Source organism: Hemiscyllium ocellatum, chromosome 22, assembly GCF_020745735.1.
Source record: "Hemiscyllium ocellatum isolate sHemOce1 chromosome 22, sHemOce1.pat.X.cur, whole genome shotgun sequence".
Taxonomy (NCBI): Eukaryota; Metazoa; Chordata; class Chondrichthyes; order Orectolobiformes; family Hemiscylliidae; genus Hemiscyllium; species Hemiscyllium ocellatum.
This window is the reverse complement of record NC_083422.1, coordinates 3,174,062-3,199,407: the sequence shown is the minus strand read 5'-3', so window position 1 is coordinate 3,199,407 and position 25,346 is coordinate 3,174,062. Positions and strand designations below refer to the sequence as shown.

The 25,346-nt window shown below is 40.7% G+C and overlaps 1 protein-coding gene across 3 annotated transcripts in view; it reads right to left on the bottom strand.

Moving 5' to 3' along the window:
- hells (helicase, lymphoid specific) overlaps nt 1-25,346 on the bottom strand; it is a 61,255-nt gene that overhangs the window by 24,471 nt on the left and 11,438 nt on the right. For all 3 annotated transcript variants that reach the window (XM_060841838.1, XM_060841837.1, XM_060841839.1), the window contains 8 exons: nt 23,906-23,945; nt 20,635-20,696; nt 18,896-18,934; nt 17,795-18,025; nt 15,996-16,178; nt 15,772-15,915; nt 14,522-14,718; nt 4,259-4,355 (listed from right to left, as the gene is read on the bottom strand). In XM_060841838.1, the coding sequence (XP_060697821.1) occupies nt 4,259-4,355; nt 14,522-14,718; nt 15,772-15,915; nt 15,996-16,178; nt 17,795-18,025; nt 18,896-18,934; nt 20,635-20,696; nt 23,906-23,945 (993 nt within the window). The remainder of the gene's footprint in view (nt 1-4,258; nt 4,356-14,521; nt 14,719-15,771; nt 15,916-15,995; nt 16,179-17,794; nt 18,026-18,895; nt 18,935-20,634; nt 20,697-23,905; nt 23,946-25,346) is intronic.

The following is a 25,346-nucleotide window of genomic DNA, read 5'->3' as shown; positions in this document are numbered from 1 at the left end:
CAATAAATGAACACACATTCCCCTTCTGCAGCAAGTGTCCAAGTTGCGAAAATGAGAACAAAGTTTAAAACGTTGTGCAGAAGAATCGCAGGAAGTACTTAGTGTTCTTATTAACAAATGTGTACCTGATGTCCCTCAGTCAGTCCTAGCATCTTTACCGATGACAAGCAGCATGAAGAAAATAATTCGACGAGAAAGGAAGGATATTAGTTTAGCGCCACCAAACCCTACTGATCTTCAGCATTTGGTGATTCTAATTACACACAAAGTATATAAGCTGGATAACAGAGCAGAAGAAATGAACTATTAAAGGAACTAAAAAATTTTATTAATATTAAACAATGTGACTACCATTATATAAGGTTTTTAAAATATATTTCCTTTTTCTGGTTAAAGTTTGCAACTCATTTTTATATATAAACCAATAAAATTATATTTATTTTACCTCTTTTATCAATATGTAGTGGTATAAATAAAGGGGACTGAGAAGTATGAAAGAAACAGGTATGGGAAAAAAAAAATCAGTACATATACATATTTCCAGTGGCAAATAGTCTCCAGAGGTCAAGCGACCCCAGTGTAGAAACGCTGGTGGAGAACTGTCGGTGGCTAATAATCGGCGGCGAATCATCACCAACCCCCTAGAATCTGTTCTGGTTGGGTAATTGTGTTGTATCATTAGAATCAACCAGTTCAGAAGAGGCCATTTGGTTCATCAAGTATGTACTACCAAATATATACTACCAAATCAACATGAGTCCAGTTTTCCAGCAATACGCTCATTGCCTTAAAATGTTAGGACATTTTAAGTGCTCATCCAAATACTCTTTAAAAGGTCTGAGGTTACCCATCACAACTACCCTCCCAGTCTGTGCATTATGACTCTCTGGGTGAAACCTTTTTCCTTAAATCCTCTCTAAGCCTCCTACCTTTTATCTTTACCTCTGTTATTGATATTTCAACTGAGGGGAACAGCTGCTTCCTATTCATTCTGTCCATGCCCCTCAACCTTACACACAGCAAGAGAAAAAGATGGGAACATTTATCACCAAACAATCGCAGATAAGTAGTTTGTCTAATTAATATAATTTTGGAGATGATTCTGGCAAATGTGACAGGAATTAAAGATAATTGAAAGAACAACTCCCCTGTACTGTTCACAGCATGTCAAAAAATTTACATAACAAGAGATGAATTAGACTATGGAATAACAAATCAGGATGTTTAGCGACAGAAGAATGTCAATTCAGCTTGAAATGCACATTTTTTAAAAAACTTGCTTAGAGAATTTGATCCACAAAACCTGTTCAATATTCCATGAAAACAGTAAACAGGCAGCTTTACGTTTAACATGTATCGAACCTTACATTCTTCTAAAAAGCTTGAGGCTCACTGCAAGAGGATTAGTTTTTCATGGCCCACAATGGATGTGGATGGGTGATATTTAGCATTAGTAGCAGGGATTAGAGGTAGTTGAGGAGCCAAGTGCAGTTAGAAGTACTGCATTCTCAATACTTAAGTGCATCAACACTGAGAGGAGAACCTATCTTTGGTAGCATTAATCCAGTCATGGTTCTAAAATTAGCAAAAATGGGAGGTGCTCTGTGGCCTGGAAAACACCTGGGGAAGGGGGATGCTTCCAGGGATTGGTAGTGGTAGGGCAAACTATAATCCCAAATCAATGTAAAAACCTGCAAACACCGCTCGCCTCCAATATTTGTAGGCATTTCAATATAGTCATTGTTTTAACAATGTCCTGAGGGAAGAACATAAAATGCATAAAAATAAGATGAATGAAGCTAGGAGCATTTAATGGCCATTCAGAGCCAGTACAAACTTGAATCCTTGGCTCCCTCAAGGTAAACCTTAGTTAGAATGTTCCTACACAGTTACTGCGTTACAATCCTGGAACGTCCTCTCTATCCTAACCGCAGAAGGAAGGCATACATTGGTGTTCCTTACAGAAGGGTAGAGTTTCAAGATCTCAGATGATACAAAGAACTTCGAAGGATAGTTAACTGAGGAGGATGATTAGTGACGTCAAGGGGATGTAAAACATGTTGGTCGTGCGGACAGTCAAATTTCAGAATCCCTACGGTGCAGACAGAGGTCATGCAGCCGATCAAGTCTGTACCACCCCACCATACCCCTGTTACCCCATATTTAGCCTACCTAGCCTGAACACTACAGGACAATATAGTCTGGCCAATCTACCAAACCTGCACAGCTATGTATTATGGGAGGAAACTGGGGCACGTGGAGAAAACCCAGCGAAGGCAGACTGAGCAAACTCTTTACAGTGACAAGAGACTGGAATCAAATCTGGGTCCCTGCCACTGAGAGGCAGCAGTGCCAACCACTGAGCCACCATGCCACCATCACAGGCAGGATAAAATTTACAAATAGTTCTGACTTTGCCATTCTTTCTGAATAGAAAGAATGCGGAGTCCTCTGATTGTTTGTGTAACTTGATTTGTCTGCACGCTCATCTCTACTGAAAATGAAGAACTCATTAGTTTAAAATCTGAAATATTGTTCTAATTCATGGCTCAAGGTTGCTTTTAGCTGCTTTGAAAAACAGACAATTTAGGCAACTCTATTACTGAGGAATGCATTTTATCATTATCTTTAAAAGCAAAATTTTAAACCCAAGTAGTTAAATAGGTTTGAAGAGAAACAAAAACAGACAAAACCTCTCAAAATTTATCACAACAAGCTAAAGGTGGATCCATGCAATAATTTATTGATAGACTTTGCAGACTGTTTATCAGTATTTAATGTTTACTAGTTTCCAGTTGTTACTTTAATTGTTAAGTCACAAATGTTTGCATTCCTATTTGTTCAATACGAAATTTGAGCAAACTTCAGTTCAAACCATTGGTGGACACCACGTTCCTGGTATATATGAACACTTCTAATACCTTATGGGTTTATCTCATGTTATGCTGCAGTGGCCATACCAAGCCCAGGGTTCAGACAAAGAAATTATAGGATAGAAACACACTCAGCAAAGAATAAACAGAACATAGAACAGTACAACATAGTACAGGCCCTTAAGCCATCGATTTTGTGCCAGCCTTTTATCCTACATACCCTTTTCGTACTACTTTCCAAGTGCCTATCTAGGAGTCGCTAATGTATCTGACACTACTACCACACCTGGCAATGCAACCCACCCCAGGGGAAAAAAACCTCTGCCTATCCATACTATCTATGACTCTCATTATCTTATACACCCCGTTGCCTCTCAACCTTCTTCACTCCAAAGAGAAAAGCATTAGCTCCATCAACCTTTCATAAGACGTGCCCTCCAGTCCAGGCAGCATCCTGGCAAATGATTAGATTAGATTCCCTAAAGTGTGGAAACAGGCCCTTCAGCCCAACAAGTCAACACCAACCCCATGAAGAGTAACCCACCCAGACCCGTTTCCTTCCGACTAATGCACCTAACACTACGGGCAATTTAGCATGGCCAATTCACCCGACCTTGGACAGTCGATCTTTGGACTGTGGGAGGATACCGGAGGAAACCCATGCATTCACTGGGAGGATGGGCAAATTCCACACAGACAGACAGTCGCCCGAGGCTGGAATTGAACCCACTTCCCTGTCGCTGTGAGACAGCAGTGCTAACCACTGAGCCACCGTGCTGCCCCTAAGTCTCCTCTGCATCCTCTCTAAAGCTTCCACAACTTTCCTATAAATTATGCGAAAGAACTGAACACAATATTCCAAGTGTGGTCTAACCAGGGATCTATAGATAAAATTCAATTTAACTCTAACATCACATTTTCAGCTCTTTTGAAAGTATTTTAACTTGATATCTACATGCTTAGAACAAATTTGCAAGAGAGATTAAGCACTTTACATTGTACATACAAACATAGCACTTATAATGCAAAATAAGGTTTTGCAAAAAGGAAGGACGTGTAATTCAAAGATTCTGATAGAGATACAGACAGACCCAAAGATGGTAAAATAAAATACCCAATGGACTCAAATTTTCATACTGGTAGCAAAATATGTCTGATAAAGATACAGACAAAAACTCTTACAGTACATTCAAAGAAATTCAAAAGATCCTGCAAATGAACAGCTTCACAATGGAACAAAACATTAAAGTGCACAAAGAGACACAGACAGGAAAACAACATTGGTGGGGAGTACAGATGTCAAAAGACAAACATCAGAATCACATTTGTAGGGGGTGATGTTCTTGAAAGAACATTTCCATAAAAAGAAACAAAAAAAAGTGTACCTGGTGAAGCATGTGCAGAATATTTTGTTCCTGCTCACTGGCAACTATGTCTTCAACATTTTCAGTGATGCTTGTAATGTCAAACCAAGATTCAAAACTGGGGAGAAACAAAGATTGAGTTTATCACAAAACTTGTTCATAAACATTTATTTTGCTCCTCTCTCAATTTCAGTCCCTCCCATAAATGGGTCTGGGTCCGCTGTAAAATCAGGAGAACACCCTTTAGCTGCCTGATATCTGAATAAACATTAGCAAGACTGAAGAATTGCAATACAGAACTATTACATTAGTTACTATACCAATGTTATCAAGTCACAACTTATTTCTCTCAAGAGGCATGAATATAATTAAGCATGCAGAGAATCAGGCTCTAAAGTCGAACCAACAGTTGGCTATTTTAATGAGAAAAGAACCAGTGAATTGATACATAAAACAACGAAGGACAATTCTCACTTCACTCTCTAGACAGATTTCCAGAGGTTAAACTAACTGAACTGGTTCTGGTGACTGGTACAGAGTTTTAACACCAAGTGGGAAACTAGTTTAAATGCAGACAATTTGATGGGGAAAAACACATTATGATAATATACCGAAGTATGAGATTAACATACCTTCATAACATCAAGGTACAGAAAACCCTTTGACAACAGCAGATACACTCCATCAAACAGCATGGAAACAGATCTTTCGATCCAAATCGTCCATGCCAACCATAATCCCAAATTAAACTAGCCCCACCTACCTGCACCTGGCCCATACCCCTCCAAACCATTTCTTATTCACATACTAACCAAAGTGTTTTTCAAACCATTGTAACCATACCCGCATTCACCACATCACACGCAAATAGAGGAATGATATAATTGTTCATTCATATCTGGCACAAAAATGAAACACGAAAGGTGGTCTGACCATTGATAATGAGGGAATTTAGACTGTATTAGATTCAAAGGACAGCATGGCGGCTCTGTGGTTAGCACTGCTGCCTCACAAGCACCAGGGCCTGGGTTCAATTCCAACCTTGGCTGTATGGAGTTTGCATATTCTCCCTGTGCCTGCATGGGTTTCCTCCGAAGTTCCAGTTTCTTCCAGGTGGTTAAGCCATGAAAATTATAGGAGTAGGGTAGGGAAGAGAGTCTGTATGGGATACTTTTCAGAGACTTGCTGTGGCCTTGTTGGGCCGAATGGCCTTATCCCACGCTGTTGGGATTCTAAAAGGGTGTACAAATTTGCTGACACGAGCAGACAGAACTGAGGATTAGGAGTAGTCTAGCCCTCAGCAAAGGAAAATAAACGGATTAAATGAGGGGACAGGGAAACTATACGAGAACAAACTTTTGGGAAACACAGTTTGAATGCAAAGGAAAAAAAATTACTAAAAACAAAGTAAACTTGGTTAAATCCTGAGAATTTATCAATCTAACTCCCAGAGTACTTAACGGAAGTAGCCCTGGGAAATAGGGAGTGCAATAGACATCATCTTTCAAGAATCTATAGATTTAAGAATGGTCCCTAAATTGAGGTCCAACCTTGAATCCCGATTTCCCCAACACCATTTCCCTTCTAACATTAATTTTCTTCAGTCCTTCCTATCACTAGACCCTGCATTTTTCAACATTTTTGGGATGTTACCACAATATGTATTTAACTGGTTTGCCATCTTTGTTCCCCATTATAAATTCCCTTATGTATGATGGTAAGGCACCTACATTTGTCTTCACTAATATTGCTTTCTTCACGTTCAAGTTGATCATAAAAGTTTCTGTAGATATGTTCCCCCCAAGCTTGTTCTCTTATTTTGATTTTCCCTCTCTATCCTTTTGATCTTCCTTTGCAGAAACCTAACCTGCTCCTAATCTTCAGTTCTGCTCTTACTGGCAAATCTGTACACCCTTTTCTTGACTCTAACACATTACAAATTAATACGGAATGTTAAATCTGTGCCAAAGAATTCAGTTGGTACTAAGAAAATACTTCCTGCGGTTTCTTCACACTTGGCATTTGGCTAAGTGAGCCAAACTAAGAATTCATAACTTTTCCTTCCAAAAACATCCTGTGGAATTCTTGCCAGGCCTAAAGGAAATTATAAACTAACAGAAAGGAAATTGCAATTGGCACATCTTTGAGGTTTTATTTATCCCAGAGGCTTTGTTCTCATGATATGGGATAGACCATTTATGACTGAGAAAATCTTTCTCAATCGTAAAAAGATAGTGAGCCTGAAGAATTCTCCACTGTAGAAAACTATGGCAGCCACGGTACTTAGATTAGATTAGATTAGATTACTTACAGTGTGGAAACAGGCCCTTCGGCCCAACAAGTCCACACCGACCCGCCGAAGCGCAACCCACCCATACCCCTACATTTACCCCTTACCTAACACCGGCAATTTAGCATGGCCAATTCACCTGACCCACACATTTTTGGACTGTGGGAGGAAACCGGAGCATCCGGAGGAAACCCACGCAAACACGGGGAGAACGTGCAAACTCCACACAGTCAGTCGCCTGAGTTGGGAATTGAACCCGGGTCTCAGGCACTGTGAGGCAGCAGTGCTAACCACTGTGCCACCGTGCCGCCCACTGAATATATTTAAGGAAGAAAAGAGTTTTAAGATGTTAAAAGCATCAAGAGGCATGGAGAGGAAACATTGAAGGTGAAGGATCAGTCATTATCATATTGAATGGGGTAGCATGGTGGTTCAGCAGTTAGCACTGCAGCCTCACAGCACCAAGGACTCAGGTTCGATTCCAACTTTGGATGACTGTCTATGTGGAGTTTGCATAGTCTCCCAGCCTCTCCGTGGGTTTCCTCCGGTTTCCTCCCACAATCCAAAGATGGGCAGGTTAGATGAATTGGCCATGCTAAATAACCCATATTGTTCAAGGCTGTGTAGGTTAATGCATTTGGATCTACCTACAGCACAAGGACTGCAGCCTTTTTAATGGCAGCTGGGGACAGGCACTAAATGTTGACCCAGCCAGCAATGCCCATGTCCAATTAGCGATTACAAAAAAATATAAATATAAGAACATCATGTCGAGTAATATGGTAGAGGAATAGGTCAGGGTGGGTTACTCTGAGGTTTGGTGTGGACTTGTAGGGCCAAATGGCCTGTTACCAGACCGCAGGTACTGTATGAATGGTGGAGCAGACTTGAAGGGCTGAGTGGACTATACCTGTTCCTAATTTCAATGTTCATCACCCAAAGCAATGAACATCTCAACTAATCACAGAATCACTGTTGCTAACTTAAAAAAAATCTAATTTAGCATTTCGTTGGATAAAAGTTACATGGTGAGGGTAACACTTAGAACAATGATTGAAAGGGGTGGACCATTTCGGAGAACACAATGCTGAACCCAGCAGTATTCTGGGGAAGACAGATGTGAACCAGAGTACAAACACACACTGGCAACACTCAACCAGTCAGGCAGCATCAATGGAAAGAACAAATAGGTCTACTTTCTGGAAGTGAGCGGCCTCTGTGGAACAGATCATCGTCATTATTCACAAATCAGCTCGCATGACGATTATGGACACCTGAATCAAAGTCAGACAGCATGGAAAGAGATCCTTCAACTCAACTTTTCCCTACCGACCAGATTTCCTCAACTAAACTAGTCAACAAAGACCAACAGAGGGCAACAAATAAAGGAAATAAGGATAGAGAAGATTAAATGAGGGTAAGCTAGCCAGTAATATAAAAGGAAGACTATATTTCTAAAGAAACTGTTACAAAAGAGAGGCAAAATGGACATTAGACCACTGGAAAATGATGCAGGAGAAATAGTAGTAGCTAACAAGGAAATGGCTGAGGAACTGAACGATTACTTTACGTCAGTCTTCACAGTGAAAATCATAAGCAATATCCCAAAATTTCAAAAGAGTGAGGGGGCACAGAGGAGTATGGTGGCCATCACCAAGAAGAGGGTGCTAGAAAAACCGAATGGCCTGAAGGTGGATAAAACACCTGGACCAGATGGATTACACCAGAGTTCTAAGGGAGATAGCTGAAGAGATAGTGGAGGTGTGAGTACTGATCTGTCAGGAATCACTAGAATCAGGAGGAGACTGGAAAATAACTAACATGACAACCCTGTCTAAAAAGTGAGTAAGGCAAAAGAAGGAAAATTATAGGCAGATAACCCAACCTCTGTCGTGGGTCAGATCCTGGAATCCATTGTGATGGCTGAGATTGCTAAATACTTGGTAAAATAGGGCAAAATCAACATGGTTTCATCAAGGGGAGGTCATGCTTGACATATCTTCCAGAATTCTGAGGAAGTAACGAGCAGGTTAGACCAAGGAAAGCCAATGGATGTTAACTATCTGGACTTCAAGAAGGCCTTTGATAAGGTGCCACACAGGAGACTAGAAGAAAGATAAGGGCCCATGGTGTTAGAGACAAGATGCTAGATTGAGTGTAGCTTGGCTGCCTGGCAGAATGCCTGGGGATAAAAGGGCTCTTCTCAGGATGGCAGGTGGTGACAAGTGGTGTTCTGCAGGACTCAGCGTTGAGACCACATCTTTTCACTTTGTACATTAATGATCCAGATGAAGGAACGGAGGGTATTCTGGCTACGTTTGCAGATGATACAAAAAGATAGGTAGAGGGACAAGTAGCATTGAGGCAGTGGGGAGGCTGCAGAAGGAATTGGGACAGGTTAGGAGAGCAGACAAATAAGTGGCAGATAGAGTACAACATGGGACAGTGTGAGGACATGCACTTTGGTAGGAAGAATAGAGCCATGGACTATTTCTAAATGGGGAGAAAATTCAGAAGTCTTAAGTACAAAGAGACTTAGGAGTTCTAGCCCAGGATTCTCTCAAGGTAAACTTGCAGGGTGAGTCAAGTCAGGAAGGCAAATGCAACGATGGCATTTATTTTGAAAGGATTTGTACATAAAAGCAGGGATGTACATCTGAGGCTTTGTTCAGACCAGAGTTTTGGGCCCCATACGTCAGGAAGGATGTAATGGCCCTGCAGTGTGTTCAGAGGAGGTTCGTGAGAATGGTCCCAGGATGAAAAGCTTAACATATGATAAGGACTGTGGGTTTATATTCCACGGAGTTTAGAAGGATTGGGGGAGGTGGGGGGGAATCTAATTGAAACCTAGAATACTGAACAGCTTGGACAGGGTAGATGCTGGGAAGAGGTTTCCACTTGTAAGACAGACTAGGACTTGATGGCATAGCCTTAAAGTAAAGGGAACAACTTTCAGAACAGAGATAAGGAGAACCTCTTTATCCAGAGAGTGATGAATCTATGGAATTCATTGCCACAGGAGACTGTGGAGACCAAGTGATTGAATATATTTAAGACGGAGAAAGGTAGGTTATTGATTATCAAGGGAATCAAGGGTTACGAGGAGAAAGTAGGAGAATGGGGCTGAGAAGCCTATCAGCCTTGACTGAATGGCAGAGCAGACTCAATGAGCTTAATGGCCTAATTTCTGTACCTATGTCATATGTTCTTATTTGGCTCATATCCCTCAAAGCCAACAATTGTGATTGGGGATTCCCTAGTCAGGGGCACAGATGGACATTTCTGTGGCCTACAGGCAGACATCAGCATGGCGTGTTTTCTCCTGATGCCAAGAGGAAAGAAAGTCTCGGAGAGGGTGCAGAATATTGTCAAAAAGGGGAGAGAGTGACTAGCAGGTCACTGTACTCGTTGGTACCAACAACAAAAGGAAGAGAAAGAGAGACAAGGCTCTGCATAGAGAATATCTGAAATTAGGCAGGGGGTTAAAAAGTAGGTCCTTGAGGGTAGTAACATTTGGATTACTCCCAGTGCCATGTACTTGTGAGTAGCAATAGGAGGATAGAGCAGATGAATGCGTGGCTGAGGAACTGGTGCAGGGGGCAGGGATTCACATTTTGGATCATTAAGATCCCTTCCAGGGCAGAAGAGACCTAAGTAAGAAGGATGGGTTGCACTTGAATTGAAAGGGGACCAATATCCTGGCACAGAGATTTGCTACTGCTACTCAGTAAAGAGATTAGTCTGCCACAATAGAGAAGTATAGCAAGTTAAGTAGTCAAGGCAGGCAAAAGCAAGGCAGAGAATGTGGTAAAAAACTGCATTGAAATAAATGCAAGAGACCTGATAGGTAAGACAGATGAACTCAGGGCTGGCTGGGAATAGAGATATCATAGCTACTATAGAAATATGGCCCAGGGAGTGACCAGACTGCCAGCTTCTTTGTTACAGGGTATAGAAAGAAAGAGGGCAAGAGAGGAAGGGAGTGGCATTTTTGATTAAGGGTAACATTACGGCTGCATTTAAGGAGGATATTGCTGGAAGAAGGTCCAGTGGAGTTACATGGGTAGAAATAGGAAAGGGATGATCACATTATTGGGATTGTACTACAGGCCTCACAGTAGTCAGTGGGAAATTGAGAAACAAATATCAGGCGATCTCCGGTATCTGTAAGAATAAAAGGGTTGTAATGGTAAGGGAATTTAACTTTCCAAACATAGACTGGACTGCCATATAGCATTAAGGGCTTGGATAGAGAGGAACTTGTTACGTGTGTACAAGAATTTTTTTTTTAAATTCAGGATGCATCTACTAAGGGAAGGTACAAAACTTGACTTTCGCTTGGGAAATGAGGCAGGGCAAATGACTGGTCACAGTGGGGGAGCATCTTGGGGTCAGCAACCATTATTCTATTAGTTTTAAAACAGCGATGGAAAAACATAGACCTGGTCTAAAATTTAAAGTTTAAATTGGAGTAAAGCCAATTTTGATGGTATTAGGCTAGATCATTCAAATGTTGACCAGGAGAGGCTATTTGCATGTAATGGTACGGGTGGCGAGTGAGAGGCCTTTAAAAATATAATAACAAGAGTTCAGAGACACACAGAGACTACAAGTGATGCCACTTTCAAGGAACCACATACCTGTACAACAACACTACCCAGGATTCTACCATTAACTGTGTAAGTATTGGTCATCTCTTCAAAAATGCTCAATCAAGTTTCGCTCAGACAAAGCCATGCTGACTATCCCCAATCAAAGTTAAAAAGTTTGCAACCTCAGGTTATAGACTAACAGGCTTATTTGGGAAGAACTAGCTTTCAGAGCACTGCTCCATCATCAGATAGCTAGTGGGGCAGGGTCATAAGACACAGAATTTATAGCAAAAGATCAGTGTCATACAATTAAAGCGATATATTGAACAAACCTAGATTGTGTTAAGTCTTTCATCCTTCAGAATGGGTTGCAGGTTTTGATTCAATAATATGTAAACCCTAGAACTTCTTTTAAGTCACATTCCCAAGATAAACTAAAGTTTTATGCAAAAAGGTGACATCTTAGGTCAGACAATGTATTAAAGGTGTGGGGTTAGAGTCTGTCTGTATCCCAATCTCAAGTCAGACTGGTTTTACTGGGTGGCACGGTGGTTAGCACTGCTGCCTCATAGCGCCAGAGACCTGGGTTAAATTCCTGCCTCAGGCTACTGACTATGCAGAGTTTGCACATTCTCCCCGTGCCTGCATGGGTTTCCTCCAGGTGCTCCAACGCAGCCTCCAATGCAGACTTCGTGATAAACAACAATACAGAGTGGCTGAACAGAGGCTGATAGCCAAGTTTGGTACCAACAAGAATGGCTAGGACCTTGGGTTCATCTAACACTACAGGTACACACACATACACACCATCCTCTCACAGGCTTACACTCCGTCACATTCATTCGAACAAGCAGGCACTCTCTCTCCCCCTCACATGCAAACACAAGTCTATTGGGTGAATTTGCATAATAGCATTTGCAGGTACATTCTATTTTTACTCTAAAAGCATACAGTCTGCAGATAGTCAATCCATATAACATGTTATAAATTGCATAATGGAAAGAGAACCAGTCTGACTCAAGATTAGGACACAGATAGACTCTAACCTCCTACCTTTAATGCATTGTCTGAGCTGAAATGTCACCTTTTTAAAAAATAAAACCTGAAGTTACTGAAAATGTGACTTAAAAGACATTCTGGGATTTATATATCAATGAACCGAAACCTGCAATGTTCTGAAAGATGAAAGACTTAACAGCAATCTAGGTTTGTTCAATGTATAGTTTTAATTGCATGACACAGTGATCTTTTGCAATAAATTCTGTGTCTTATGATCGTGCCCCAGGATGAAAGAGCAGCACTCTGAAAAGCTAGTACTTCCAAATAAACCTGTTGGACTATAACCTGGTGTTATATAATTCTTAACTTTGTCCACTCCTGTCCAACACCAGCACTTCCACATTGTCCCTTATCAGTCCTTGCCTTTCCAAATGATCATCTCAAAATCCTCTCCAACAACTTACCTTCCAGAGACATCACGCCCACCAGCCTGTAGTTTCCTGACTTTTCCTTACAGTCTTGCTTAATTAGTCATCCTCCAGTCTTCTGGTACCTCACCCATGAATATCAATGCTACAAGTATGTCTGCTAAGGGCCCGACAACGTCTTCTCTAGCTTCTGAGAGACTTGGAATTTATCTAACTTTGCGTATCCTAAAACCCCCAGCACCTAGTCTTCTGTAATGTGGACTCTTTCAAGATGTCACTATCTATTTATAAAGCTGGTCCTGTCAGCTGAAAGATGTCCATTTACAGAATGCTTTTTATGACCAGATTTTGAAACCTCATTGTAGTCAGAGGATCTGTTTCCATGTTATACAACTCTGACCCTTCGGTCCAACTCATCCATGCCAACCAGATATCCAAAGTTAGTCTAGTTCCAGTTTATAACATTGGGCCCAAATCCCTCTAAACCTGTCCTATTCACAAACCCATCCTGATATTTTTTAACTGTTACTACATCACTCTCCACCACTCCCTCTGGGAGCTCATTCCATACATGCACCACCCTCTGTGAAAAAGTTGCCTCTTTGGGGCTATTTTCCTCCAGGGAAAATAGCCCCAGTCTGTTCAGCGTCGCCCTATATCTCAAACCCTAGCAACATCCCTGTGAATCTTTTCTGAACTTTTTCAAGTTTAACATCTTTCATTAAGCAGGGAGACCAGAACTGAATGCATTATTCCAAACGTTGGTGTAACCATTGTCCTGTACAGTCAATGAAGTTCTTCTGAAGCGGAGTTAGTGTTCCTAGAAAGGTAGGAAATGTGGCAGTACATTTGTGCACACACCAAGCAACCACAAATGTGATAACATTCAAGTATTTTGTTTGTGATATTGATTTAAATGTTGGCTGGAGATAATTCTCCTACCTTTCTTCTAAATAGCACCATTGAACCTTTACAACATTCTGTAAAAGGTAGACCAGAGCTTGTTTAATGTCTCATTCTGACAGTTCAGCTTGCTCTCAGTACTGAACTTAAGTGCCAGTCTTGATTTGTGCTCAACTACTGGAGTGGGACTCCGACAGCCACACCTTATATGGCAATTTCATATACAAATATATTCCAAAAGCTTCACAGAGGCAAACCTGACAAAAGGAACAGCTATTAAAAGAGGCAACAAAAATAAAAAACTGGTCAGAAACAAGAGTTGTAAATGGAGAGGAAGGAGGACAATGCAAGGCAAAGCTTCCACTACTTTCCACAATATCAAGTGCTGCCAAATTCAGGACCACTTGGAGTTTGATTAAGACAATTCAAGTCAACAGGAGACTTCATTCCCCTCAGTACAGCTCAGGAATTACTTTGATCATTAAGTCACAAGTTCATAGTGTACAACACAGAAACGTTGATATCGATCTGTCCAGTTGAGAAGCCTGTTAAAAGGTCCACAAATGCCAACTCCCAGATTAACATATCTTTGAATTCCATTCACCTTTGTGCATTTGTGTAAACTACAATTTGATTACAGAACTACAAGGCCACTGCATCATTCACTTTTCTAATTCACCACAACTCATGGGACTCTTGAATTTGGCCTGGGGAAGTGAAATGCTGTGGAAAATCTGGAATTAAACAGCAAGCCTTTTCCCCACTTTTATGTTTGTTGAAAGCCCTCTGATCATCCCAGCAGCCTAGGTCTTGAAGAACCACTGCACCAACAGGCTTACGTACCTACATGACAAATCACAACTGAAGTTACTGCCCTAAAGCTTAGCAGCAATTTGACAGCATGGTACAAGATTGTCTTTCCCTTCTTAAAATAAAGGAACACATATTCCTATGGCAATCCCAGTATCTTGGGATTTTTACTAACAACTCTGCTACAGTAGGTGATGCCTTTGACAGAAAAGATCAAGTAAATTCAAAACAGTGAAGCACCCAATCCATTCACAGTGGTTACCTTTTCAAGTCATCAAATACATCAGGCAGTAGAAAGTTGAGAAGTGACCAGAGTTCAGCCAGGTTATTCTGGAGGGGAGTTCCAGTCAACAGCAGTTTGTTGTCAGTGTTGAACCTTTTCAACTCCTGACTAAGGCGACAATTTAAGTTCTTGATTCTGTGGCCTTCATCCACGATGAGGTATTTCCAGTGACAATTCTATTTGATGAAAACCAAATGCAATTGTTATAGAGAAGTTTCAACTTGGATCAACACAACGAAAACATAAAATAAAGTCATCCGTCCCATCCTTTTCTGACAGGCATTGAATCCTACTAGAACACAGTTCCATAGGAATCAAGATTTCACACAATGGCCACTCATGACCAACCTCAGACTTCACAGCAGCTTGATTCAGGACATCACAACCCAATGGAATATACAGTTGAGTCATCTGGGCAGCAGTAATACTGGAATATTTCTTCTGCCCAGGATTTGTTCATGAAAAAAGAACTAAGAAGTCTGAATCAATCTGGATTTAAAAGTTAATTCACTTTGAAGGTATTCATTAAAAGTGCCAAAAATAATTTGTCAATGACATTGATTTATTCAGGCATAATAAACAAAACTTACAGCTTGGAAAACCAGCCTATTACTTCTGCTAGAAAAGTGCACACAAATGGATGAACCTGCTGATCTTCACACCAGGTTCAAACAGAGTGGTCACTGAAGCACTATATCAGATAACTACACAGAATCAGATGACAAATTCCAAGTATTGCCAGAAGAAATTAAGATAAAGGCAACAAGGATGACAGAGTGTACAGATGTTGAGTGAGAAGATCAGCCATGATCTAGCTGACTTACAGAGCAGACTAAAGGGACCAAATGTGCTCCTCGCCCAAGTGAAAACTTCACAATACTCAGTAACACTAAACAAAAACCAACTAACGATACTGCACATAAACAAAAATTGTATAACTAACCAATTTTAATGAAATGAAACCACAGAGACAAGTGCCCACTCCAACATCAATTCGTGCTCACTAGTTTCAGCAATCAAATCTCAAGTCTATTCCATAGCCGAGATTCCATTTTGCATAATTGCTACTATCTTTGTAACAAATCAATTTATAAAGAGGGGACTTTGACAGAAAGGCCTCATTAATGAAAGGTGTTTTATGCACTTGTCCTGTAAGCCAGAATCCTTGACCTTTTGATACATAACCAGAACATTATCTGATGCAACTAAAGAAACAGCTGCTTACATACCTGAAAGTGCTTCCTGTCCCTCATGGCTATTTCATAAGAAGTGATAACAACTGGTAAAATGTGCAGAGAGCCTTGTTTTTTATGTATTTTACGCAGACTTTGTAAACGATCTTTCTGGTTCCCATGATAAAGCAGCACAGGAATCTGAGATACAGAGGTAAACATTAAAATTCACTCAAAATACACATCAAGACAAGGGGTTATTAGAGATCAGTCAGTCTCACCTCTGGTGTGAACCTCTTAAACTCAGATACCCAATTTGGGAGAGTAGATAGAGGGCCACAGACAAAGAAAGGCCCTGGAACTCCTCTATCCACCATCATGGCTATCATAGCAATGCACTGGACAGTCTTCCCCAGGCCCATCTCATCCGCCAGAATCCCATTAATACCGTTTTCCCAGAGCATCTGAAACAGAAAAATAATTACATTAGGATGCCTCCAAAGTATCAACACAAACTCACCTTAAAATATAACTTCATTATATTTAGTTTTTCTACCACACTGTGCAACAGATGAACAGTAATACAACAAAACCAAAGTGTCAAGCTCACTGGCTGGTCTATCAGGTTAGCCAAATGAGTCATAGTGGGGAAATTCTCCCACCCCTGGAAACTGATCCCAAGATCTTGACAGAAACAAGAGAATAGATCAGGAAAACAGAAAAGATCAGGCAATTTTCCACCTGCGATCTCAATAGTGCTTTCTGAGGAAAATACACACAAGGACAGATCAGCTCAACTTTAACAGCTATTCAGACTACCATTTTCATTTCAGACTGATCACATCTGTACAGTACCAGAGACCTTTCAGCATGCATTGATCATCACCCTGCGGTTGGGGAAGCTGATGAGGGCACAAAACACTCCAAATTCAACATCTGCAAATAGTGTCCTGTTGGGCTCAACATCTCACTTAGGCAAATTCTGTCTCTCTATTCCGAACTTTAATGTCTAACTGAACCTTACAGACCCAAAAGCAATGTCAAAATAATGTAATATTGAATAAAGGGATTGTAATTTTAGACATACTACTACATACATTCTTTCAGAAGATAGTGAAGAACAGTGAGACAGGGATAGTGGATACACAAACAAGTTGCCCTGCTATGTAAAATTTTCAAGGCAAAATGTATTAATTTCTTGCTATTGTACATATTTGAAAAGAAGACAAAATCCCTTTGATAGAGAGAAAGGGAAGAGTTGGCAGGTGGAAAAAGGAAGACAGAGGGACACAACGAGAAAGAAACTAGTGAGCAAGACAGAGACAGAGACAAAGCAACCTACAATCCCTCTCCCTCAACTGTGTCATGGATTCTTCACTGAGCTGCTAAACAAGTTCATCACATTCAAAGAGAAACTCTCAGATCTGTATGGGAACCACAAACTACTAAGACCCTTGCTGGACAGTTAAATGGTTTTTTAAAAAGCACAAATATTTTCAAAGATATCCTGGGCAGCTATCTTCATCTCAAACTGATTTGGAATGCAACAGTACATGAACTCCAATACCAGGTGGCTTGTATTTATCCATTTTGTACCAATCACTATTCCAGACAGGAGTAACTCAAAAAAAAAAGAGACCACCTATAAGCTGGATATCACTTCATACACCCCAATTTAAAATTAAGCCAAAGCCTTCGTAAGTTAAACAAAAAAGGTAGAATGTTAACAGCAACAACAGACAGTTACCACCAAGACAGAATATCCTGTTGCAAATCCATCCCAGTGAATCTGAACAAAGGTCACAGCTGGCCAATGTTTGGTCATTTTATTTTTAAAAAAACTGTTTGGTATGCTTTTGGTTTTTTTTTAAAAAGCACATGGTAACTTTAAAGTCTGCATTTCTACACAGAATGTAACCAGAACAAGGCCTGCCCAATAACATTCAGGCTGCTGTGAGGCCATGCAGAGTTTATCAGAAGCATTGTTGGTGAATGATCAATAGCCCTTTCGTGTCCCCAGTAAGCAACAGGTCAATTGCCAGTTAACACAAAATTAGAAAAACACCAGCAGTCAACTCACCCGAAGCCACTCCATTCCTTCCACCTGGTAGCACCTCATTACTCCTCCTTTGAAGAGTTTGGGCTGTTGATATGGAACTGCTTGACCATTCACTTTCCTTACTGGGTCCAGGAGGTGCTGAGAGTTATGGCGCACAGTCTGGGCTAGTCGGTCTTTGATGGCAAAATTGGAATCTTGACTTTTCTCAATATCTGCAGCTTCAAGCTTTTTGGGAGCTGTTACATCCCCATTCTTTATTGGAAACGTAAAAGAAAATGACAGAAATCAGACTTATATATGGATGTCAGTTTAACATCACATATGTGAAATGGGTATGCAACTAGTGAATATTTACACCATCCCTCAGCTAGTTACAAACTATTTTCACAGAGGGCTACATCTCAGAAGTAAATGAGTTTGGCCCAGAACAGATTCAGCAAGCCACAGAGGTCTCTTAATTTTCTCTATTCTTGATCAGATAAAGCCACACTGTTGGGTCATTGAAAAATATATTTTACTCTACCACACCTAAAAACTCTCAGTAATAATGAGCTAGAAATCTCTTCATTCAGTACCAACACCCCTCACTTGAGCCAGTAACTTACACATCAAGTGTGTAAGACCATGCTAGATAAAAGCAGACATACTTTTATCTAGTTTCTGCTTTGCAGAATTGGAAAGTCAATTCTCTCTACTGCTTTCCCACGTTCTCCTCTTGAAATAAACTGCCATGGACCAAGAATGTTCATTTGGGGGGCACTGGTAGGTCTCCAGTAGCACAGAAAACATTAGCACACCACCCAAACATAATCCATTGTTCCAAAATGTAAATTATGTGCATTCCTAAGAAATCACTAAATATGGGGCAAGGAAAGGGCTTAAGTTGATGTTCAGAATAAAAGGGCTACAAGGCTAGGCTCCAAATTTTGTACGAGCAGTTTATTTCATTTAATTTCTCGGATGGACTGAGAAACCTGTGTTGCAAATATTATGCAAACAAGAGGACATCCCTAGCGGCAATGCACAAAAACAGCTTCTGTCCTGATCATATCAAGATTTACAAGTGTTTCTACTTCTATCTCCATGATTACAACACTACACAGTATTAATTTAGTAACTTACCTCATCTGTTCTAGCCTTTTTGACCCTTGACAAAATGTCCTAGAAAAAGCGAAAGTAAAATCAGCAGGGATTTGTGACAAGTCTTAAATGCTTTTTTGCAACACGATGGCTCAGTGGTTAGCACTGCTGCCTCACTGCTCCGGTGACCTAGGTTCAATTCCACACTTGGGTGACTGCGTGTGCAGTTTGCACATTTTTCCTACGTCTGCGTGTGTTTCTGCCAAGTGCTCCAGTTTTCTCCCACTGTCCAAAGATGTGCAGTTTAGGTGGAATGGCCATGCTACGTTGCCCATAATGTCCCAGGATGCGCAGACTGCATGAATTAGCAACAGAAATTATGGGGACAGGCTAAGGGGCTGGATCTGGGTGGGATGCTCTTTAAATTATTGCTACAAACTCTTTCTGCACTTGTGTTTCTATGATCTTGCTTTTACAGTGTAAAATAATAAAATAAGCAAATATAAGAGACATTTAAGCATACACCTCCCACAAAAGAGTGGAAAGCTTTTAAAATTTCTAATGGGTTAATGCCAATTTAAGCAGCATGGTACTTTTTAAGAGGTCAAAAATACATTAAAGAAAACGACAAAAATGGACAGATCTAATAGTCCCGTAGTTATTAGTAAAATTCTAATAAATTACTGCAGTTGCTGCTATTTACACCAAAGGGATTTTAGTCCACATGGTGAGGACATTGATGATCAAAAGAGAAAGAATGCTCAGTGGAGAAATTAAAATATACATGTGATAAGATGCAAGAATCTTAATGAATCACAATATAAGCAATGCATTTAACATGTAATCAGCAATAATTGATGATATAGGCAAAACGTTACAGCTTCTGCTAAAATCGCAGTTCCCTCGTGATTAACACAGACAGCCTACATGGTGAAGACATCATTAACTTTGTGAGAACTACAAGAAACCAGCACCAAAAAATAAAACCACTTAATGTTAAAAGCCGCCAGTTGACAGACAGGTGTATAGTGAACTGAAAGGAAACAGACAAATGGAGGCATTTGCATTGTTAGATATGGCTAATTCAATTAAGAAATTCATGGGACACAGCAATGGCATTTATTGCCTGTCCCTTGTGCCATGTCCACAGATACACAGTGTAACTTCTTTAAAAAAAAAGAAAATTCAATGTCAATCTCATTGTAAATCCATTTACAATGTGATTGACAATTTCCACCATCCACAAAAACAGTAGGGACAGCCCAGAAAGAAGTGAATTCCAGAGAGTAGACAGAGCATCACAGCTGGAGACCCCATTCAAGTTCACAAAAACTGAGAAAGTTAACAAGATGGCCGGCTAAGAAAATGAAGAAGTGTCAAATAAAAGACCATCCAAGTGCACATTAACGGTTTCTCACTCCAAAGATGCTGATTTACCGGTTCTGAATTTCCTGTCTGTACTTCAGACTTCCTTGTCGCTTTGCGTTTCTACAAGAACAATGGCCTTGTTAAGCTAGCACTGGAACACTGATCTAAATGGTCTAAACGTTTGTTAATATGCTGTATCTCTATGATTCTTTTATATTAAATGCACCCAATGAAGGGTGAAAGCAGTGACAGATATTTAACTCAGCCATCTAAGAGGTCCATATGGTTAAGTCTGAGACAGAATCCTGGAAGGGCTGCAGTGGAAAGAACTAAGACAGACATTATGGCTTCCTTCAATATGGACGACATCAAGACAAGAAACTAAATTACATGAAGTGGAACAGGTACATTACCTCCTTACTGATGTAATCAGACAGATTGTATGTTTCTTCTTCTCTTCCCCTTTTCTTCATTGCTTTTTTAAAAAATAAATCAGAAAGCAACATCCTTAATTAGCTGGTGTTCTGAATGATGTGCATCCTCCACAATGCATGAAAGCAATACAACATTTATTATCTTTGAGGACATCACATGCTCAGCCATATTGTAATGGTGGAAGTGATATATATTCCTAATTACATGAAGGAAAGTTATTTTTATCAATCATACTTATTCCGAAGATGAAAACGTATATTGAACCTTATGTCTGACCAGGCATGAAAGTATTGCATCTAGTTTTGATCAACATATTTTGAGAACAAACCCACAGAAAGTGCAAACAAAATTTACAAGGATGTTACAGAGCTGCAGTTTTATGTGGAAGCTAAGAGTGAACAGGTCGGTTCTCTTCTAAAAGAAAAGGCCGAGGGAAAATCTAAACCTCTTAAATTAAGGAAGACTTGGATATAATAAATTAAGACCACAAGACACAGGAGCAGAAATTAGGCCATTCATCCCAGAGTTTGCTCCACAATTCAAATCATGACTGATAAGTTTCTCAACCCCAATCTGTCCGTAACCTTTGATCCTAAAGAACCTAACTCAAATCTTAAATACACTCAATGATCTGGCCTCCACAGCCTCTTGTGGCAATGAATTCCAAAGATTCACCACCCTCTGGCTGAAGAAGTTTCTCCTTAACTCCATTCTAAGTAGTCTTCACTTTACTTGAAGGCTGTATCCTCGGGTCCTAGTCTCTCCTATCAATGGAAACACCTTCGCAACATCTACTCTGTCCAGGCCTTTCAATATTCTGCAAGATTCGATTAGATAGCCCCTTATCCTACTAAACTCCTTCAAATATAGACCCAGAGTCCTCAAGATGTTCCTCACGCGTTAAGCTTTTCATTCCTGGGAACGTTCTCGTGAACCTCTTCTAACCACGTTTGAGGGCCAGTACATCCTCTGAGATATGGGACACAAAACTGCACACATACTTCAAAATATGCCTACTTCACAAAGTCTTTAGGTGCAAAAGGCCATTTGGTCCATCATACCAGCACCATGTAATAGAAACGGTGCAATCTCCTGTACTCCTTTCCAATCCAATCCAAATAATCAACCAGTCCCTTCTTAAATGCCTCAACTGAAGCCGCTCCACCACATTTGTGGGCAGCAAGGTGGCATAGTGGTTAGCACTGCTGCCCGACACCCGGGTTCAATTCCCGCCTCAGGCGACCGACTGTGTGGAGTTTGCACATTCTCCCCGTGTCTGCATGGGTTTCCTCCGGGTGCTCCGGTTTCCTCCCACAGTCCAAAGATGTGCAGGTTAGGTGAAGTGGCCACACTAAATTGCCCGTAGTGTTAGGTGAGGGGGTATGGGTGGATTGCACTCCGGCGGGTCGGTGTGGACTTGTTGGGCCGAAGGGCCTGTTTCCACACTGTAGGTAATCTAATCTAATTTCCATCCAGTGCATTCCAGATGTTACCTACTAGCAATGTGAAAATGCTTTTTCTCACATCACCCCTACTTCAATTGCACATGACTTTAAATCAATGTAAGCTATTTCTTTAAAAAGATTTGATAACAAGTTTGCCCTCTACCCTGTCTAGCCCACTCATGATTGCGAAAACCTTTACCAAATCTCCTCTCGGCCTACTCATCTCCAGGAGAACAGTCCTAACTTCTTCAATCTATCTTCATAGCTGAAGTTTCTTCTCCATAAAAGCATTTTTGTAGAGTGTTTCTACACTCTGATGCATTCCCATTTTTCCTAAAACAAAGTGATATATACAACTGTACACGATACAGCAGCTGAGCTCCAATGAATATCTTTACAAATTCAACACCACCTTTACAAATTCAGCGCTTGCTCTGTGCCTCTATTAATAAAGTTGAGAACACTGTATGCTTTAACTGCTCTCTTCACTTGTCCCCCCCCCTCAACTTCACACAATCTGTGCACATATACACCCAGGTCCCTCTGTTCCTGCACCCCCTATTTTGTATTCTCTTTCAATGTTCTTCTTACCAAAAGGCAAACCTCCAATCTCTCTTTATTGAACTTCATCTGCCACCTCTCCATCCATTCCACCAACCTGTCAATGCCCTTTTGAACTCCAATTGACATCCTTACACTGTACAACACAAGAGGAGAAAGAAGAAATGCCCATCAGCCATGATTAAATAGCAGAGTGGACCCAATGGGCTGAATGGCCTTACTTCCACTCCTATTTCTTATAGTCTTAAGAATTTTGTTTACGCAGAAAGCAGTGAGAATGCAGAATTCACTTTTACTCATGGTTGACATGAATAATTTAGATGTATTTAAGGATAAGTTAAATAAACAAAGGAAAATAAATTGAGGGTCATGCTGGCAGTAAGATGAAGGAATCAGATGGAGGGGAGTATTTGAACCAAATAGTTTATTTTTATGCTTAAAGTTTATTTTTATGCTTATGTTCATTATAATTCAAAAGGAGATAGTGAATAAAAATAAGTCAGACACAGCTTTACCTTCAAATAGAAATACAAGTTTTGGTATTGGTGCTGATATTCTCTTGGTACCCAGTGAGGTATTACCACCAACATACACCAAGTACTCTGCAGGAGATTAGATCTTCAGTGACACTGCATCAATTTATGCTAATAAGTTACGAGTCTGCACACGGTTAATGTGCCTTTACCAGATTAGCAATTTCACACATTCTTGGATTAATACAATTTCTATTATTCCAAATACAATTTGGAACACCCATTACCTGCAAGCTCCCCTCCAAGCCACTCACCATCCTGAATTGGGGGAAAAAAAAAATCACCATTCTTTCACTGTCACCGGGTCAAAACCTTTGTATGCCCTTCCCTAATGGCATTGTGAGTCAACCCATAGCAGGTGGAATGCAGCGGTTCAAGAATGCAGGGCAAAAGTGAGGACTGCAAATGCTGGAAACCACCCCCTCCCCAACTCATCTCTCCACCCTGGAAGCTCCCTGCCTCCATTCCTGAAGGGCTTTTGCCCAAAACATCGACTTTCCTGCTCCTCTGATACTGCCTGACCTACTGAGCTTTTCCAGGGCCACTCTAATCTAGGTCCAAGAATGCAGCTCACCAACACTTCCTCAAAGGCAATTAGAAACAGCCAATAAAATGCCAGCCAGCAGACACCCATATCCCACAAATGACTTTTTAATTGATTGTCAAATATTCAAAGTTATTTCACAAGACAGTTTAAAACAAATGTATACCTGTTTCAGTTTCTTGTACTGACTGGTTGTCCCCTTTCACCTGAGCATGAACATAGTGGTGTTAAATTCATGATCTTATTAGAAATCTCACTTTGGAAATTTAATTAATACGTCACAATTTTTTAAAAGCCTTACAAATTCAACACCAGCATTAAATTTCACCCAGTAGTTTAAAAAAAATGGAAATCCCCCAAACCTTGCAACAACTGAACAAATTCCCTTTGCATCATGCAAACTTCAGCCATACTCTGTCCTTGTGATAAAGGCTTCAAAATATCAAAAGAAGCAAATTAACAATTAGGAAATGAAGCAGAATAAAGTATTTTAGGGAGGAACAAATTACTGCACATGCTGGAGATCACAGCGGGTCAGACAGCATCCATGGAGAGTCAGCAAGATAACGCTGAATCTGGATGACTCTTCAGAGCTGAAGCAGTGTGGGCAGAACAGCATTGCATCTATAGTTGTGATGTGAGAAGTGGGGAAGTGAGTGCGTAGAGCTGGTAAAGATGTTGATAGTTCAGATTAAATGATCGTAATGTAAGAATGGCAGAACAATGGTATGTGTCTCCCGCTAGACGTGACAGTCAGTGGGATGGGGTAGGGGAGGACAACACATGATAAACAATTTAAGAAGTCTTCCACTCAATATTATGTCCACAAGGTTGTAAAGTGCCTAGTCTGAAGATGAGATGCTGCACTGAAAACAACAAAACTACACATACTGGGAGACCGTTTGTGGAACATTTCTGCTTTGTGCACAAGCAGGACCCCAACTTTCCTATACCGGGTCATTTTAACACAAAGTCCTGCTCACATGTCTGTCCTCAGTATGTTGCAGTATACCAGTGAGTCTCAGCATAAGCTCAGACTTTACAGCCTTATGGACTTAATTTGGAGTTCTTCTCTTTCTTTTAGCTTGTTAGCATGTTCCCCCACCCCCCCAAAAAAATCCCATTCAATATGCTTTCAACTCTGGGAGACACACCATTGTTAGGTCATTCTAACCTAATCTGAACTATCAACATCTTTTCTTCACCACCATGTTACACCAGTGGTTAGCACTGCTGCCTCATACCACCAGGGACCCAGGTTCGATTCCACCCTCGGGCAACTGTCTATGTGGAGTTTGCACATTCTCCCCCTGTCTGCATGGGTTTCCTCCAGGTGCTCTGGTTCCTTTCCATAGTCCAAAGATGTGCAGACCAGGTGAATTGGCCATGCTAAATTGCCCATTAGTCAGAGGGAATTGGATATGGGTGGGTTACTCTTCGGAGGGTCGGTGTGGATGTTTTGGGCCAAAGGGCTTGTTTCCACACTGTAGAGAATCTAATCTAATCACTACCTCCAGATCACTTAATCTGAACTATTCTACCCCCACCTTCCAAAAGCTAGAGCATAAATCCTAGGAGAAAGTGAGGACTGCTGATGCTGGAGATCA